Genomic DNA, 19752 nt, shown 5'->3' with positions numbered 1-19752 from the left:
ATCAGTCTTGGAAGAAATGCTGAGCAGATAGGTGAGTACTTTTGATACATTAAATCATTTAGTCCCCACAACAATCATAAAGTTGTTATTGTGCCTATTTTATAGGGTATAAAAATACAGATGCAAAAATTAAGCATTCAATATTTTCACAATCTTTTAATAAATCTGTCTTCTAGTATAATGAAAAGAGCAACTGTTAATAATAATAGCAAACACATATATGCTTATATTGTTCTAGGCAGGCTAGATTCAGGACAGTTACTCCCACAGGGAAGAATGGCCAAGGGGGCTGGTTCTGAGATCTGCCATGAGCCACAAGTAGTGTTCCATGCAAATTATCACTAAATGAAGAGCTCCGGGGTTCACTCTTCCACTGGGTGAAGTCTTCCATGGCTTGCATATGTGGTTGCCATGATAGCAACTATTAAAAAGAAAAGCCTACCATTTGCTGAACAGCTTATTTTTAGACGCCAGTCTCCAGTGATATATACATTCTCTCATTTGATCCTCACAACAGCCGTAAGAGTTAGTGAATATTATCCCCATTCTAAAGAAGAGGATCTGGAGGGTTTAAGTCAGAATTCTCAACAATGGATTTTGGGCTGGATAAGTCTTTGTTGTGTCCTCTCTTAGAGAGAGTATTGTGTAATGGTGAAGAATATGGGCTCTATAGCCTAGAGCAAGGTTCCTGCCTCAGCTCTATTACTCTTAGCTGTGTGACTTTTGCCTTGTTGCATTACCTCTTTATACTTCAGTTTCCCCGCCTATAATGTGGGTGAATCATAAGCAGCTGTGGATAGGGTTGTGTTTGAAGACTGAGTTAGTATTTATAAAGTATCTGGCATGTAGTCTGTACTACATATTGTTTGCTTTATTATGATTATTATTTTATACAAATATTTTAGAAGATTTGGGATTTTGACAAAAATTATATTAAATTCATACCTTTTTATCATTTAGTAATATTGTATGCATTCCTTCCTATAGTGTTTATATTTTATTGGTTAATTTATTAGTACATATTTTTCTGATTTTACTGTGAGAGGTTTTTTCTCTATTCAGTTTGTTTTTTGCTATCATAAAGAAAAACTTAATATTTGTATATTGATCTTATATTTAGACACTTTACTAAATGCTCTTAGTTCCAGATGGTTTTTAAAAGCCAAAAACTTTAGCATCATCTTTGACACCCGTGTTTCTCTCATACCCCACACCATCTCCTAGCAGATCTACCTTCAACATATATACAGCATGTAACCATTCTTCACCTCTGTCATATCCCTATCATACTCCCCTATCATACTCCAAGCTGCCCTATCCCACACCTGCAATATTTCCAAGCTCTTCTAGTCTCTCTGCTTACCCTACAGTCTGTTCTCAAGGAAATCTATTATCAACCAAAGATCCCTTTTCTCCTCTATTTCTATTTATTTTTTTTTCTTTTCTTGTTAGCTAGAACCTCCCTCCAAAATACTGAAAATAGTGTGATGAGAATGGATGATCTTATCTTACTAACTTTAATGAGAATGACTTTCAATTTTATTTAATGTTATACTTGCAGTTAGTTTCTGTTAAATAATTTTTTACCATGATTTGAAAGTTTCCTGCTATTCAGTTTACTCAGTTTTTATCTAGGCAGTTGATTTTATCGTATTGTTTCGGCATTTATTAATATGATTATGTAGTTTTCTCTTTTTAATATTGTAAAAGGTCGTTCTTATATTCATCTTTATGTTCATAAACTAAATCCCTACTCTCTCATGAAGTATTATATCTTTTAATCCACTGATGGATGATATTTGATTAAATTTTTTGCATTCCCTCAATTTATGAGTCAAATTGGTCTTAATTTTTAATATTTGATATGGCCGTTTTAAAGAACTTTGATACGTTTTTTCGTTTATTAGATATTTTAATTTTTTTCCAGCTTTATTGAGATATAATTGACATATAGTATTGTGCAAGTTTAAGGTGTACAAAAAGTTGATTTGATACACTTATATGTTGCAATATGATTACCACCATACCATTAGCTAACACCTCCATCATGCCACATAATTCCATTTCTTTTTTGTGGTGAGAGTATTTCAGATCTACTTTCTTTCAAGTATCTGATACAGTATATGATATGTTAACTATATTCATAAGATTTAGGCTAGCTTTTTTTATTATTAATTGGGTGGATATCTGCCATTTTCAAATTTTTTTTACTATTGCTTATATAAAATTGGAATTATATGGTCCTTTAAAGTCAAACAGAACTCTCCTATAAAACTCCATGCTGTTGTGTCTTTTTTTATTAACAAAGGTTTGACAATCTTTTTAATTTCTTTTAGAGTTATTAGTCTAGTCATTTTTTCTACTTTTTCAGTCAACTTTGATAATTTATGTTTTCCTAGTAAGTCATCTATTTCATTTAGCTTTTCAGATTTAATTAGCATAAAGTTAAATATAACATACTTACAAATGTTAAATACATTTTCCTCTGTGATTGTATCTTCCCTCATTCCTAACTATATAAATTCTCGATTCATTCTCCTTTTCCCTCTCCCTCTCCCTCCTTTCTGAGAATGAGCTTTTGGTTTTAACTCTAATTTCTGATTTTTTTTTTTTTTAATATATCTTTTATAGTTTTTGTCTTCATTAGTTTTCATCTTATACTTTCCTTTGGTTTTCTTGATTTTTATAGCTTTGTAGATTGAATTCATGGCTTATCTATTTGCCATATTTTTATTTAGTAATAAGATAATGTTAAGCTATTAATTTCCTACCATGTACAATCCCACCATGTACATGTACAATGTAGCCATTTCTCACAGGTGGAACTCGCATATTTTCATGAGAGTTACTCCATCATGTGTTGTCAATCCTCTGAATCGAGCTTGTTGGTTTGACTTACACATTTCCTATGTAGATTTGAAATTCTTCGTAAAGAATCTGGAGTGCCTAAAAATAAATAGTACCGAGTTAATTAAAATAAATATCTGTAAAATTTATATACCCAAATTATCAAGTTGACTGATCGATTTTATTTGAATGACACTTAATGTTTTTCCAGCCATTGAACAAGACCGTTTGGCCAGTTTGAACAAAGACACACAAATTCTGTGCAGTTAGGCCTCAAAATAAAGCAAATATAATTATGTAGGCATATTTTAAATATAATAGGCAGTATGGCTTGGCCTTTAGGAGAATGGGCTCTGGAGTTCAACTGCCCAAATGGAAACCTTGGCTCTACACTTAGTTGCCATGTAACCTTGGCCAGCTACTTAGCTTTTCTATATTTTATACTCTATAAAATGGGCACAATAACAGTATCAACTTTTTATAGTTCTTGTGAGGATTGAATGAATTAACGTATAAAAAGCAATTAATAAATGAACTTATTTTTAAATTTATTTTCTGTGTAAGTTAAAGCATGGGTACACATTCTGGAGTCCAAATAAGGATCTGAAACTTCTATTCTGTGTATGAGTTGTATTCTGCTAAACTGAAGTATAAGCCAGTAAGCATTGCGGAATAATTGTCATCTCATTAGTTTTATTACCTTCCCCAACAAGCTCAGGATCTAGTTGCCACTTGCAGAGCCAGATCCACGTTCATTTGTTGGCAGGGTTTCACACCACCGTCAGGTTCGATAATTCACGGGGTAGATTTAATTGACAGGGTTTTAGTTAGTATGAACTAGAAACAGCCTGTTTTGCAGGGTTGGTTTATTTTTGTTGAAGGAAGTTGGGCGTCTGACAATTATGTTTACCAGTGAATTTATTTCTTTGGTTAACTCCTTACAATTCTTAGGAGTAAGAAAAGCAGCCCTCATGTCCTCGCAGTTTTTAAATCCCCACATGAGAATGAAAATTTTCTCTACAATACCAGACTTGTTTGTTAAACATAAAAGAACATAAATCCTCCATGGGTCCACAGGGGTGTGGTAGAGAAAGGGAGTGATCATTATAAACCACTTAAGCGCCGTGTGCTCTGTATCATGTTGCCGTGAGAAAGTGATGTTTGATTGGTTCATAAAATAGGTTTAGTAAATCCTTTAAATACTGATGTGAGCAATTGTGCATGTTGGAAATTAATACCTGAGAGTGTATTATCAGGATTACCATGTCTCCAGAACAGTCACCTGGGCATATGTAGATTTCTGCATTTAAGGATGATGGTTTTGTGATTTCACTTTATGTGTCAAATGTTGCTAGGTTTTATCATCTCCCTTTCATTCAGCTACAACCTACAGATATCTTTCCTCATTGTTTTCTCTCTTCATTTTCTTCTTGATATTTTGGGCTATGTGATAGTATAGCGACCAACCAACTTCTGCAATGAATCCCGTATTCTGCAAATGGCATTTTATCAGAAAAAAGAAGAACTTCAAATTAGTAGGGAAGATGACTGAATTTAAGGCATTAGTCTTTTTTCAGCCACACTCTATAGTTTCAAACAAATCAAAAGGAAGTATGGAATCAAGTGAAAATGGTTTTGGTTTTGTTTTGTTTTTCTCTTTTGAAGATTAGATAGCAACAATGAGGCATGAGAATACTTTCCAGATAGACCTTCACTTGGTCTATCATGCATAATCTTAAATATGACTTAACTAAAAAACTGATAGTTTCGTAACTAATATCCTTTAGCCAAGGGAATTTACTGTTTTGATTAAGAGGGAAAACTAAGCCTTAGTAAATAATGATTTTATTAATACTTTTCAATTCCATAGATGTCTAAAGAGTTGTTGAGTATGAGCATAAAAGTGAATGGTAGAATAATTGGATGAAATATAGAATTATATTGTTATATGACACTGCTTCTGAAAAAAATCTTAAAATGCCTAATTTACCATGAAACAGCTAGTAGCATGTGTTAAGTTCTACTGTTTTGTAGGCAAAGAAAATAGTATATTTTTAGATGTTCATTTCATTTAACCTTCATGGAACGCAAAATTATCTAAGTTTTTGAAGTACTATGGTAAATGTATGTGCTAGACTTATGTGAGCATGTAAGAATTAATTACCAGCTGTCTAATTGCAAATCCAGAAATTGTTATAAATGTTAGGGATTTTTTTTTATGGCATCAAATTCAGTAGAAAATCTTCAAGAAAAAGGTAATAATGCACTTGTCACTCTTCTCTTATTTGCAGCACAGTGATTTTGTATCAGTATATGAGTTAGATAAGGCCAAGAAGACTTATTTGTCCCTTAATAAGTTCTTTACATTTATAATACAGATATTTACATGTGTGGTTAACAACTCCTTTTAAATACTTTAAAGAGCTTACCAAGCAGATAGACGCATAAGAGTGTTTCTTTTTTAACAGAACTATAAAGAAAATTATATACAGTAAAATAGGTATGTGAGTTAGTTTTAGGTTTCTTGCATATATGATGTTCTTTTCTCTTAAAGTGCTTCTATTAGAAAGAGTATGAGTTATTTTGAAAATGGTCTGAAGAAAATTTTTGATGCTATGTGTTCTGCCCAACCAGTTTATTGAAAATGACTTCATAATTGCAAAGCCCAGTGGATCTTTTTGGTTTTTGTCTTCTTTGATCTCTCTTTGACACTTGGCACTACTGACTAGTTCTGCTTCTGGTGGACAGTCTCCCTTCCCTCTTCCCTTAATTCTGTGCCAGCACGCACGATGGTTTTCCTCTTGTTTCCCTGACTGCTCCTTCTCAGGGTGTTTTTGTTAAAAGGATCTTTTGTTTCTACCCACATTTGAAATGTTGTTGTTTCCTGGCGTTCCTCAAATATGAGATGATTATACGTCTATGTTACTCTTCTCATTGAAACCTCCACGCCTGTGCCTTGTAGGCTGCAAGGATGGCAAACTCAGATGCCTGCAGGAGTAAATAATGTAAATAAATGAATATCTGGGTATTTTTTTAAAAAACAGCATGGAAAATAGATACGGATTTTTAAAAAGCTATTTCCACTTGATCCCAGCTATGGAGGAATGAAGGAATTCCTCCTTTTTTTGAAGGAGGAATTGCTTAAATTGCTGCCAAGGAATGAAGGCCCGGTGTTCATACCTTCATTCACCGAATACTGAGAGTATTTACTATATGCCTAGCACACGTAAGGTGCTAGGAATGACAGTAAACTAAATAAAAATACCTCCTTTCCTGGAGCTGACACCAATTCTGGAGATCTGAGCCCTCATGGAGTTACACTAGAACTAATAATATTTAGTATTACCAGATTTTCAAATTAAAAAAAAAAGCCAGAAATCCACATTTTTCTGTGAAATTCCACTTTTTAAAATGTTGACAAAATTTTTAAAGAAACATAGAGCCTGTTAAAACTGTGCCTACCTGTTTGCAACATTGGCTTACAAAATGATATTCTAACATCTGGCTCTGAAATACCAAGGCCTTCTCACCTACACCTGTTTTTCCAGCTTGATCTCCATCTACTTCTTTGTTTCCCTTCTTCTATTCACTGTTGACATGGCTGGCTCTTTCTTTCTTCTATTACATCTTACGTATTGTACTTCTTGGTAGAATGCATTTCTTTTTCACCCCTGGTCAATCACTACTCATTGACAGCCCAAATTTCAAGTCCTTTGTAAACTGACCCTAATCTCCCTGTATAGAATTACTCTCAGTCTGCCAGTATTCCACAGTATTTCCTACATACTCTCATTAGCGCACTCGCCAAAGTGTTTTATAGACCCTGAGCCCAAAGCTATAGTTTCATCTTCGTATCCTGAGAATCTAGCATAGCACTTTGCACCAAGTCAATGCTTCATAAATACTTGTAGAATGATTGACCAGACCTGAATCTGGCTCTCTTCAAACTAACAGTGGTGGTAACCAACATCGGATGGGTTTACCTGCCAAGTACAGAACTAACAGATATTCTATGAATAGAAGCTTTGTTTCACATGTAAACAGTCTTGATATAAAAATTACCCTTTGATTTAAAATGGTAGTTATCATCGTTTATACCAGGTATATCTGAAATAACTACTTAGGTCTGTTCTACACAACCCATCTTACCCTTGTCTCCACCCCTTCCTGGTCCCACCACACATCCACCAGCTCCTGGAAAAGTTATACTGGCTGGCTTATGCATTTGTAATTTATAACCCAGACTTGCCACATGATATAGTAGAAATATTTTCTCCCCTTTGTAATTTGAGTTTTCTTATTTATTGCTTTCAAACTCCCAAGGTTATATTAAAAGGTAGATGTGGGGGTTGAGGGCAAGGGATGCAGGATAGAGATGACGGACAAACTTTACTGAGTGGCAGCTGTGTGCCAACAATGTTTTAGGCACTGCACATCTGCTGTCTCATTTTTCCTTTCTTAAAACATCCCTGTAAGTTACGTAGCATTGTCATCAATTTAAGGATGAGGAAAATGAAGCTGAAACAAGTTGAGTTATATGCCATAAGGGAGTTCTGGATACTTCCTCAGGACAAAATTTTATAAGTATAATTGGTTCGTTTTATACACTGTCCTTTTTCAACAATTTTTTCTTCTGTAAATTCAATACTGCACAAAATAATATATTATTTTTAGTTTTATAGTGGTTGAATACTTATATACATTACGAAATTCTGACCACAATAAGTCTAATTACCTTCTGTCACCATACAAAGCTGTTATAATATTATTGACTATATTCTCTATGCTGTATATCACATCCCCACAATTTATTTATTTTAACCTAGAAGTTTGTACCTCTTAATCCCCTTCACCTGTTTCACCCGTTCTCCCACCCGTCTCCCCATTGGTAACCACGAGTTCGTCCTCTGTGTCTATGAGTCTGTTCCTGTTTTGTCTTGTTTGTTCATTTGTTTTGTTTTTTAGATTCCACATAATAAGTGAAATCAGACAGCATTTGTCTTTCTCTGTATGACTGATTTCACTTAGCATAAGACCCTCTAGGTCCATCCATGTTGTCACAAATTGCAAGATTTCATTTTTTTATGGCTGAGTAATACTCTGTTATATGTATATACCACATCTTCTTAATCAGTTCATCTATCATTGGACAGTTAGGTTTTTTCCATATCTTGGCTGTTGTAAAGAATGCTGCAGTGAACACAGGGGTGTTCAAAAGCAATGGGAGTTTGAAAGCAATAAATAAGAAAACTCAAATTACAAAGGGGAGAAAATATTTCACAGGGGTGAAAAGAATGCCTTTTTGAATTAGTGTTTCCATTTTTTTTGGATGAGTACCCTGAAGTGGAATCACTCCATTGTATGGTAGTTCTATTTTTAATTTTTTGAGGAACCTCCATACTGTTTTCCATAGTGGCTGCACCAATTTACATTCCCACCAACAGTATACAAGAGTTCCCTTTTCTCCACATCCTCACCAACACTTGTTATTTTTTGTCTTTTGGATAATAGCCATCCTGACAGGTGTGAGATGATATCTCATAGAGGTTTGGATTTGCATTTTCCTGATGATTAGTGATGTTGAGCATCTTTTCATGCACCTCTTGGCCGTCTCTATATCTTCTTTTGAAAAATGTCTCTTTGAGTCTTCTGCCCATTTTTTGATCAGATTGTTTGTTTTTTTTGATATTAAGTCCTATGAATTCTTTATATGTTTTGGAAATTAACCCCTTATTGGATATATCATTTGCAAATATCTCCTCCCATTCAGTAGGTGGCCTTTTCGTTTTGTTGATGGTTTCCTTGACTGTGAAAAAGCTTTTCAGTTTGATGTAGTCCCCTTTGTTTATTTTTGCTTTTGTTGCCTTTGCCTGAGAAGACAGATTCAAAAAAATACCGCTAAGACCGATGTCAAAGAGCTTACTGCCTATGTTTTCTTCTAGGAGTTTTATGATTTCAGGTCTTGTATTTGAGTCTTTAATCCATTTTGAGTTTATTTTTGTATATGGTATAAGATAGTGATCCAGTTTCATTCTTTTGCGTGTAGCTATCCAGTTTTCCCAACACCATTTATTGAAGAGACTGTCTTTTCCCCATTGTCTATTCTTGCCTCGTTTGTCATAGATTAATTGGCCAAATGTAGGTGGGTTTATTTCTGGGCTCTCTATTCTGTTCCATTGATCTATATGTCTTTCTTTTTTTATGCCAGTACCATACTGTTTTGATTACCAAAGCTCTGCAATATAGTTTGAAATCAGAAATTGCGATACCTCCAGCTTTATTCTTCTTTCTCAAGATGGCTTTCTGTATTTGAGGTCTTTTGTAGTTCCATACAAATTTTAGGATTATTTGTTCTAGTTCTGTGAAAAATACCATTGGTATTTTGATAGGGATTGCATTGAATCTGTAGATTGTTTTGAGTAGTACGGACATTTTAACAATATTAATTCTTCCAATTCATGAGCATGGTGTATCTTTCCATTTATTTGTGTCATCTTCAATTTCTTTCATCAGTGTCTTATAGTTTTCAGGGTGCAGGTCTTTCACCTCTTTGGTTAAATTCATTTCTATGTATTTTATTCTTTTTGGTGCAATTGTAAATGGGATTGTTTTATCAATATCTCTTTCTGATATTTTGTTATTTGTGTATAGAAATACAACAGATTTCCGTATATTAGTTTGTATCTTACTAAATTCATTTATTAGTTCTAGTAACTTTTTGGTGGAGTTTTTAGAGTTTTCTATATATAGTTTCATGTCATTTGCAAATAATTACAGTTTTAATTCTTCCTTTCCAATTTGGATGCATTTTATTTCTTTTTCTTGCCCAATTGCTCTGGCTAAGACTTCCAATACTATATTGACAAAAAGTGGTGAGGTTGGGGATCCTTGTCTTCTTCCTGATCTTAGAGGAACAGCTTTCAACTTTTCACTGTTGAGTATTATGTTCTGTCTGTTTGTCATATATGGCCTTTATTATGTTGATGTATGTTCCCTTTATACACACTTTGTTGAGAGTTATTATCATAAATGGATGTTGAATTTTGTCAAATGCTTTTTCCGCGTCTACTGAGATTATCATGATTTTTGTCCTTCATTTTGTCGATGTAGTGTATCACATTGAATGATTTGTGGGTATTAAACCACCCTTGCATCCCTGGAATAAATTCCACTTGATCATGGTGTATGGTCTTTTAATGTATTGTTGAATTCAGTTTGCTAGTATTTTGTTGAGGATTTTTGCGTCTATGTTCATAAGGGCTATTGGCCTTAAATTTTCTTTTTTTGTAGTCTTTGGTTTTGGTATCAGGGTAGTGCTGGCATCATAAAATGAATTTGGAAGTATTCTTTCCTCTTCAATTTTTTGGAATAATTTGAGGAGAATAAGTATTAACTCTTCTTTAAATGTTCAGTAGAATTCACCTGTGAAGCCATCTGGTCCTGGATTTTTGGTTGTTGGGAGTTTTTTTATTACTGATTCAATTTCATTACTACTAATCTATCTATTCAGATATTCTATTTTATCTTGATTTAGTCTTGGAAGATTGTATGTTTCTAGAAATTTATCCATTTCTTCTAGGTTGTGCAAATGTTGGCTTATAATTGTTCGTAGTAATCTCTTATGATCCTTCATATTTCTGTGGCATTGGTCAACCTCTCTGCTTTCATTTCTGATTTTAGTTATTTGGGCCCTCTCTCTTTTTTTTCTTAATTAGTCTGGCTAAAGATTTATCAATTTTTTTAATCTTTTCCAAGAACCAGCTCTTAGTTTCATTTCTATTTTTCTTTTTTATTGTTGTTTTAGTCTCTATTTCATTTATTTCTGCTCTGATCTTTCTTATTTCCTTCCTTCTGCTAACTTTGGGCTTTGTTTGCTCTTCTTTTTCTAATTCCTTTAGGTGTAAAGTTAGATTGTTTATATGAGAATTTTTTCTTTCTTGAGGTACGCCTCTATTGCTGTGAACCTCCCTCTTAGAACTGCTTTTTCTGCATCTCAAAGATTTTCGAATATTGTGTTTCCATTTTCATTTGTCTCAAGGTTTTTTTGATTTCCTCTTTGATTTGTTCATTGATCCATTGGTTGTTTAATATTGTATTGTTTAGTCTCCATGTGTTGGTGTTTTTTTCAGTTTTCTTGTAGTTGATTTCTAGTTCCACACTCTTGTGTTCAGAAAAGATGCTTGATATAATTTCAATCTTCTTAAATTTATTGAGACTTGTTATCTGGCCTAACATGTAATCTATCCTGGAGAATGTTCCATGTGCGCTTGAAAAGAATGTGTATTCTGCTGTTTTTTTGTTTTTTTGTGAGGAAGATCAGCCCTGAGCTAACATCCATGCCAATCCTCCTCTTTTTGCTGAGGAAGACCAGCCCTGAGCTAACATCTATTGCCAATCCTCCTCTTTTTTTTTCCCCTTTTTCTCCCCAAAGGCCTAGTAGATAGTTGTATGTCATAGTTGCACATCTTTCTTAGTTGCTGTATGTGGGACACTGCCTCAGCATGGCTGGACAAGCGGTGCATCAGTGCACGTCCGGGATCTGAACCTGGGCTGCCAATAGTGGAGCGCACACACCCAACCACCAAGACATGGGGCCGGCCCCTATATTCTGCTGTTTTTAGATGGAATGTTTTGTATATGTTTAAGTCCATCTGGTCTAATGTGTTTAAGGCCAATGTTTCCTTACTGATTTTCTGTCTGGATGATCTATCCATTGATGGAAGTGGGATATTAAATTATTCTACTATTATTGTATTGCTGTCAGTTTCTTCCTTTATGTTTGTTAATATTTGCTTTATATATTTAGATGCTCCTATGTTGGGTGCATAGATATTTAAAAATATTATATCCTTTTGTTGTGTTGACCCCTTTATCATTATGTAATGCTCTTCTTAGTCTTTTGTTACAGTCTTGGTTTTAAAATCTGTTTTGTCTGATATAAGTATTGCTACCTCAACTTTCTTTTCATTTCCATTTGTATGGAATATCTTTTTCCATCCCTTCACTTTCAGTCTGTGTGTCTCTGTAGATGTGACACAAGTCTCTTGTAAGCAGCATATAGATCGGTCTTATTTTTTTAATCCATTCCTATGTCTTTTGATTGGAGAATTTTTTCCATTTACTTTTAAAGTAATTATTAATAGGTATGTACTTATTAGCTTTTTGTTAATTGTTTTCTGGCTGTTTGTGTGGTTCTTCTCTGTTTCTTTTTTCTTCTATTTCTTTTTTCTCTTGTGGTTTGATGGGTTTCTTTAGTGTTATGTTTGGATTTCTTTCTCATTTGTGTATTTACTGTAAGTTTTCTCTTTGTGGTTACCATGAGATTCACATACAACATCCTAAGTATATAATAGTTTCTTTTAAATTGATTGCAACTTAAATTTGAACACATTCCCAAGCTTTACATTTTTACTGCACCTCCCACGTTTTGTATTTTTGATGACACATTTTACATCTTTTTATTTTATGTATTCCTTAGTTAATTATAGTAATTTTAGTTAATTTTACTACTTTTGTTTTTTAACTTTCATACTTGCTTTATAAGTGATTAATCCACTACCTTTATTATTTATTTCCTTTTCCAGTGAGATTTTTAGTTCTGTATTTTTTTTTGTTATTGATTCGTCCCTTTTCTTTTTAGCTTAGAGGAGTCCCTTTAACATTTCTTGTAATGCTGGTTTAGTGGTAATACCTCCTTTACCTTTGCTTATCTTGAAACTCTTATTCTCTCCCTCATTTCTGATGCTAAACTTGCCAGGTAGAGAATTCTTGGTTGGAAATTTTTTTCTTTCAGGACTTTGAATATGTCATGCCGTTCCCTTCTGGCCTGTAAAGTTTCTGCTGAAAATTCTGCTGATAGCCTTATGGGGTTTGCCTTGTACATAATAAGTTGTTTTTCTCTTGCTGCTTTTAAGACTCTCTCTATATCCTTAATGTTTACCATTTTAATTATAATGTGTCTTGGTGTATTTCTCTTTGGGTTCATCTTTTTTGGAACTCTCTGGGCTTCCTAGATCTGGATGTCTGTTTTCTTCCACAGATTAAGCAAGTTTTCAGCCATTATTTCTTCAAATATTTTTTCTGACAATTTCTCTCTTCTTCTGAGACCCATATAATGTGAATGTTATTCCAGTTGATGTTTTCTCAGAGGTCTCTTAATATGTCCTCACTCTTTTTGATTCTTTTTTCATTTTGCTGCTCTGACTGGGTGAGTTCCATTGCTTTGTCCTCCAGGTCGCTGATTCATGCTTCCATTTCATCCAGTCTACTATTGAACCCCTCTAGTGTATTTTTCCATGCAGTTATAACTTCTGTTTAGTACTTTCTTGTGTTTCCTATCTCTTTGTTGAAGTTCTCACTGTGTTCATCCATTCTTCTCCTGAGTTTGGAGAGCATCTTTATGACCATAACTTCGAACTCTTTATCAGCTAGGTTGCTTATCTCTGTTTCATTAAAGTCTTTTTCTGGGGATTTGTTTTCCTCTTTGGTTTGTAACATGTTCCTTTGTTTCCTCATTTTACCTGCTTTCTGTGTTTGTCTATATGTATTAGGCAAACTGGCTACTTCTCTCCATCTTAAAGGAGTGGTCTTGTGTAGATGTTCCTGTGCGGCCCAGAAGTGCAATATTCCCTGGCCTCCAGAGCCAGGCACTCAGTGGGTGTCCCTCATCTGGGCTGCGAGGACCCGCAGGCTGAGGTAGGGCCATGGTTGTGGTGCAAGGTGGGCGGGTCATGGGACATTCTCCCTGCTGGTTGTGACTTGGCTTCTGGGTAGAGAGGGCAAGGTTCAAGGTGCTTGCCCATCCCATTTGCAGCTCGGTCTCCGTGTTCAGTGGGCGGGGCTCGATGTGCTCACCTGTCATAGTTGTGGCTTGGTCTGTGCACAAGGTGAAAAGGACTCAGGTCACTTTCCCCACCCAGTTATGGCTCAGCTGCTGCCTGAGAAGGGCTGGGCTCAGGGCACTTTCTGGGCCCACATGTGGCTCGGATGCTGTGCCAGGTGGGTGGAGCACAGGGCACTCACCCAGCCTGGTTATGGCACAGAGTGAGCAGAGCACAAACACTAGCATTTGAAGGCTAGAGGGAGGGCATCAAAAATGAAGGCTAAAGGGAGAGCCTGTCTGCTCTGTCACCAGCAAGTTACAATGAGATTGCAAAAATGGCTTCCACCAGTGCTTCTGTCTGCAGACAAAGTACCAGCAGATTCCTGCTTGTCTGGCAGCCCCTTTAAGATTAGTGAGTGAATCTCCCTCTCTTATGGTCTAGGCACTTTTTAAACTGTTGCTTTTGCACTGGATCTCAGGGTGGGTGGGTCTATGCGTGAGCGCTCTGTGGGCAAGTTCTCCATTCCCTACAGTTCTGATCTTAATCCCTGTTGATTTTCAAAACCAGAGATTTGAGGGGCTCGTCTTTTCAGTGCCATCCCCAAGGGTCCTCAAGTTGGCTGATGTGGGGAACAATCCCTTCACTTCTGGGGGGGGATTGAATATTTTTGGGGTCCCGCTCAATTGTGGGTCACCGTGCCTGGGGTGGAGTGCCTGCGAGGCCGTTCTCTGCCTCTCCTACCCTTCTCTATGCATCACTTTTATCTTTTGTTGTGGAGGTGCTATTCGTCTAGTCTTCAGGTCCTTTTCAGAGGAAAATTATTCCACATGTAGCTCTAAACTTGTGTCTGTGGGAGAAGGTGAGTTCAGAGTCTTCCTACGCTGCCATTTTGAACCTGCCTCCTGGACTTTTTTTTTTTTTTTTGATCTATCAATGGTTTTCAACCATGTCAGACCTCCCTTTTAAGAAAAGTTTTGCCATGTCTTCTTTAGTATTCTGAAATGCACTTCATAGAAGCAAGCAAGCATCTATTTATGTGTGCAATTGTTTGAAAAACAAATATAATGGCTTGCATCCTATTTAAAGCTGAAATAATAACAAAATAATTTATATTAAAATAATGTATTTCAACGTGTAATACATATGCACAATTATACTATACTAGAAAAATAAAAGACGTTTGCATCTTTTAAGTAGACTCGTTGTGAATATGACAGCTATAGATATAGACTAGTCTGGATATGTTTAATTGTTTTAATTGTTAAAACACTTATACGATGCAAATCGTATAAGCAGTGTTCCTGTTAGTGATATGTTTTTCCAAAATAGTGAGTAACTCTTGGTAAAGTTCCAAAGTATTAAAACTTTTTTCAACTTATTTGATAGTTGAATTTGTGGAAAATTTGGATTAAATGAAAAATGCGAAACGTATTTGGATTTATATGTGAGACAATATTAAGTTCTAGATTCAGATGAATGATAGCATAAATTTCACCTACACGAATGTCCACTGAACTGTTTAAAAGGCATGAAGGGCATAGGGCAAATACTCATTTTCGAGGCTTTCTATTGTTGAACATCCATGGACCTTGCTCACAACATTTCATAATGCCCTTCTCACCCCCAGTTATGGAGACAACTTAAAATGCCTCTACAGATTTCTGAAACATTCTCTTAAGGGACAGTACAGCAGCTCTGGATGAGTACCACTGATCTAAAACTTCCAAACCAAAGTTAACATTTGTTAAGAAAAAATCAATCATTTATTCCCTGTGTTTAAGATACTGTGTGTAGTGCAGTATAAAATAGAAATCTGGGCTGGCCCCGTGGCTTAGCGGTTAAGTGCGAGCGCTCCGCTACTGGCGGCCCGGGTTCGGATCCCGGGCACGCACCCACGCACCGCTTCTCCAGCCATGCTGAGGCCGCATCCCACATACAGCAACTAGAAGGATGTGCAACTATGACATACAACTATCTGCTGGGGCTTTGGGGGAAAGAAAAAAAGGAGGAGGATTGGTAATAGATGTTAGCTCAGAGCCGGTCTTCCTCAGCAAAAAGAGGAGGGTTAGCACGGATGTTAGCTCAGGGCTGATCTTCCTCACAAAAAAGTAAATAAAATAAAATAATAAAATTTAAAAAAATAAAATAGAATAGAATAAAGTAAAATAATAAAATAAAATATAAAATAATAAAATAAAATAAATAAAAGTCTGTAAGAACGGATTCCTTTCTTCAAGGATTTAACAGCCGGACTAAGATGGATCAGTTGCATATATATAGTTAATATTGTGTTTATCAAAAACAGAAAGATGATGGTGAGCTGAGAACACCCAGAAAGGTCTCATAGAGTCAGTACAGCACAAAGTGAGATTTGAAGGATGTGTATATAATGAAGTGGTTCTAGAAAAGCTTGCATCACAGATGAGAAAAGGGAGCCAAGAAGCCTGACTAGGGTAAAAGAGCTACTCTCAGAAATTAATGGGCAATAATAATAGAAAATAAGATTGGAGTAAGGCTCTCATGTCCAAATGGAAGTCAAATTGAGTAATTCATGAATTGAATGTCAGATATGGTTGCTCTATACAAAATATTTAAGTTTTGAGATGGCCATTTAGTGAATTTGGAGTTCATTAACAGTAAAACTGGAAGGCTTAGAATAGAAAATATATTTCTTTAGTTGGGAATGCATTTTCAATTGTGTCTCTTCTTTGGAATATTTGATTATGTTTACTCAGTTAAATTTGGGATGAACTCATAACCATTGTCCATAGATTCATTGCTTTCACAGACATGGAATTTGAATTGCCAGAATAACAGATCAAGACTTGATGTCTCTTTTCTCTTTGTCTCTTTGCAGGTATGATTTTGTAGAAATTGAGGAACCCAGTGATGGAACTATATTAGGGCGCTGGTGTGGTTCTGGCACTGTGCCAGGGAAACAGATTTCTAAAGGAAATCAAATCAGGATAAGATTTGTATCAGATGAATATTTTCCTTCTGAACCGGGCTTCTGCATCCACTACAACATTGTCATGCCAGTAAGTACCACTTAGAAATCACCTTATTTAATTGAGTCGGTTATTGGTTTATTTTTTTCCCTTCTACACAGGAGAATCTGGAAAACCAAAAAACAAACACCTTTCTCTCGTTTGAATTTTTTTTCATAAATGTCACTGTAGTTATCACAAATAACTTGAATATCATCACTGTACTTCATTAGCTGTGTTAAATACCTTATCAGTGTAATGAAATAAAATATATTTTTTACAACATTTAGAAGACTGTAATATACCCCTCACCCCCCAACTCAGTGTCTGGTATTTCAGTGTTGATGAGAAATTACACACTTTAGATAGCATTTTCTCTTGAAAAAAATTGGGAAATTTATTACCACTTAGGGATCGCCATCAAAATTTGGACTATATAATGTCTTCCTGAATTAATTTCAAATGTGAATCAGATTAAATAATAAAATATGATTTTAGTTTTCTAGCATTTTCAGTGACCTTTCCTTATTTAATACTCTTTTGCATTTTGCTAAATGTTACTCTTACTTTATAGATGTTAATTTTAAAGCTTACACAGTACTCTGATCATTCGTATTTTCAAATTCACATGTATTTTTGGGGATTAATATATTGCAGAGCTAGAAAGCCAGCACTATTTGACATTAACACCATTTTAGCTAAATTCCTGTCAGTATTGTACTAAAAGCCCATGATCTTATGTGATGTTTTACTTTTTTTCCCCCTTAAGGTGGCATCATTTTTTTCTATACATATCAAAAATTTATGTTTTTGGATGTATTGTTTATAAATATGTACATAACATTTTTATTTTTATCTTTTTATGCGTAAAGGTAACTGTAATAAATACTCATTCTTTTCAAATCAATGTATTAGTAAAATATATTTTAAAATGTAGTTATTTCTGTTTTCCTATTTATCTTAATATTTATCCTGCTTAGATAATATTTATGGTCCTTTGTGCCCCAAAAAGGAAGTTTTGAAATTCTCACTGGAATTTAAGAAATCTATTTTGTCTAATTATAATTGTTATTGTACAGTCATGCCCCACATAATGATGTTTTGGTCAATGATGGACCATATATGTACAATGGTGGTCCCATAAGATTAGTATCAGATAGCTTAGGTGTATAGTAGGCAATACCATCTAGTTTTGTGTGAATACACTCCATGTTGTTCACATAAGGATGAAATCACCCAACGACGCATTTCTCAGAACGTATCCCCATTGTTAAGTGACACGTGACTGTATTTTTGGTTGTATCATTTTGTTTGTACCCATTATTTTGTGTATTATTTCAAACATTTGTATCTATTTGTTGTATTACAACACAAATATTAAAAATTCTTTTGCTCTTTTTATCACATTCTGCTTGTAATACTAATTCAAAAGTACTTATACAAATATGATGATGTCATCTAGTATACTTTTTAAATATGACCAATAATATCACCATTTAGAAGAATATAAAAATTAATACCTTTAATGATTTTGACAGGAGTTTTAGCACATCAGTAAGTGCACTGGGAACACAACATGGTGTGAGCTGTGTGCATGAGCATGTGTACTCTTATGGGGTATAAAAATGATGCACACAGCAAGCTAGCAATTCATGGCAAATTAGAAAATATGGAATCAGTATTTAACTTTATATCTTATATTCATATATAATGTTAAGCAGAAATTTCCCTTTTTGAGTGCCCAAACTCAAGTCTGTGGAACATTATTTAAGCAACTGATTAAATGAAGACATTTAAGTATTGTTTGAGATTCAGCTAAAAAGAAACAATAGAATGCAAACTGAAGTTTGAAAAAGATAACTTATTCATTTAGTAACAGAATCATTCATTAAGGGAGATCTCTCTAAAATATGTACTATAAATTTCTATTGTGACTCCTGATCAATTTCCTCATATAGATTATTTAAGCTATCTGTATCTCTGTTCCATTATGAAGTACTTTTTGCCGGTATAGATTCTCTACCATTGCCTTTGTTAATTTCCAAAACTTTTCTTAATTTAATATTTTATTTAAATTTAATAAAATTTAATAATTTTACCTAGAAATGAAAAATGTTAATAGTAGAAAAGGATGGACTTTTTTAAAAGTACTATTGATAGGTAATGCTTTCATACTGTGATTATTTGTCTGAATAAAACCACTAAGAATCTATTTAACACACTTTCACATTATCCTGTTTCACAGAATTTATGAGTTTAATTTTTTTTTAAAGTCTAAGATGGCCTTGGGAGCCATGGTTATACTTTCACAAAGTTATACAGTCCACATTTTCAGTTTGGGTTTTAGCACATCTGATGTTCTTCAATACTTAAATATGAAACAATTAAATTTTACTATAAAACATAATGGTAGGTCTCATATCACAACAGAGGTTTTATTTATCCCAAACCTGTGACATAAATAAACTTTAAACTGAGAAAATATTTGTATTTTAAACGAACTATTCTCTTCATATTATGTTAATTTAAATAAGTAGAAATGGCCATCCACTATCATGCTCCATAATAAGACATGAAAGCTAAAATGTATATATGCTGACACTAAGGGTTGTCTTTTTATGATTTTATGACCGCATAGTTATCTGGTTGTGTAACCCAAAGAGTTGTGTGGATTAAATAAGATATGTAAAGATAAAAACACAGGAAATTTATAGTGCCTGGCTCAGTTCTGGGCCCATTGTAGGCTCTCAATAAATACTTGAATGCTGGATGGATCATATAACTCAGTCACCCCAGCTTAACTAATAGAAGATTCACTGACACTTGTATTTTTATCTGTAAATGTATATCTGATTCATAAGCCTTGTGATGAGATAACAAACCACAAGGATCTACTGAAAGTACCACCCATCCTCTTGACTGAGAAAGGCCCTGCCTCCTGGATTTGACCTGTTACCAGAGATTTACCGTCACTAAGACCTGAAACTGCATCTGAGAGACTTTAGGTAAAATGTGTATCACTGGTTGCATTATTAAAATTAAATTCAATACACTTTTAAATGGTTATTGAAATAGTTTGATAAATTGTAAATGTG

General features: G+C 34.6%; 1 protein-coding gene across 1 annotated transcript in view; it reads left to right on the top strand.

Moving 5' to 3' along the window:
- The window catches only part of PDGFC (platelet derived growth factor C), a 209061-nt gene that overhangs the window by 138911 nt on the left and 50398 nt on the right, over window positions 1–19752 (top strand). The window contains exon 3 of the mRNA XM_058550249.1: window positions 16528–16708. Within this exon, the coding sequence (XP_058406232.1) occupies window positions 16528–16708 (181 nt within the window). The remainder of the gene's footprint in view (window positions 1–16527; window positions 16709–19752) is intronic.

This window comes from Diceros bicornis, chromosome 11, assembly GCF_020826845.1.
Source record: "Diceros bicornis minor isolate mBicDic1 chromosome 11, mDicBic1.mat.cur, whole genome shotgun sequence".
NCBI lineage: Eukaryota > Metazoa > Chordata > Mammalia > Perissodactyla > Rhinocerotidae > Diceros > Diceros bicornis.
The sequence above is the reverse complement of the archived record's forward strand: the minus strand, read 5'-3'. Positions and strand labels throughout refer to the sequence as shown.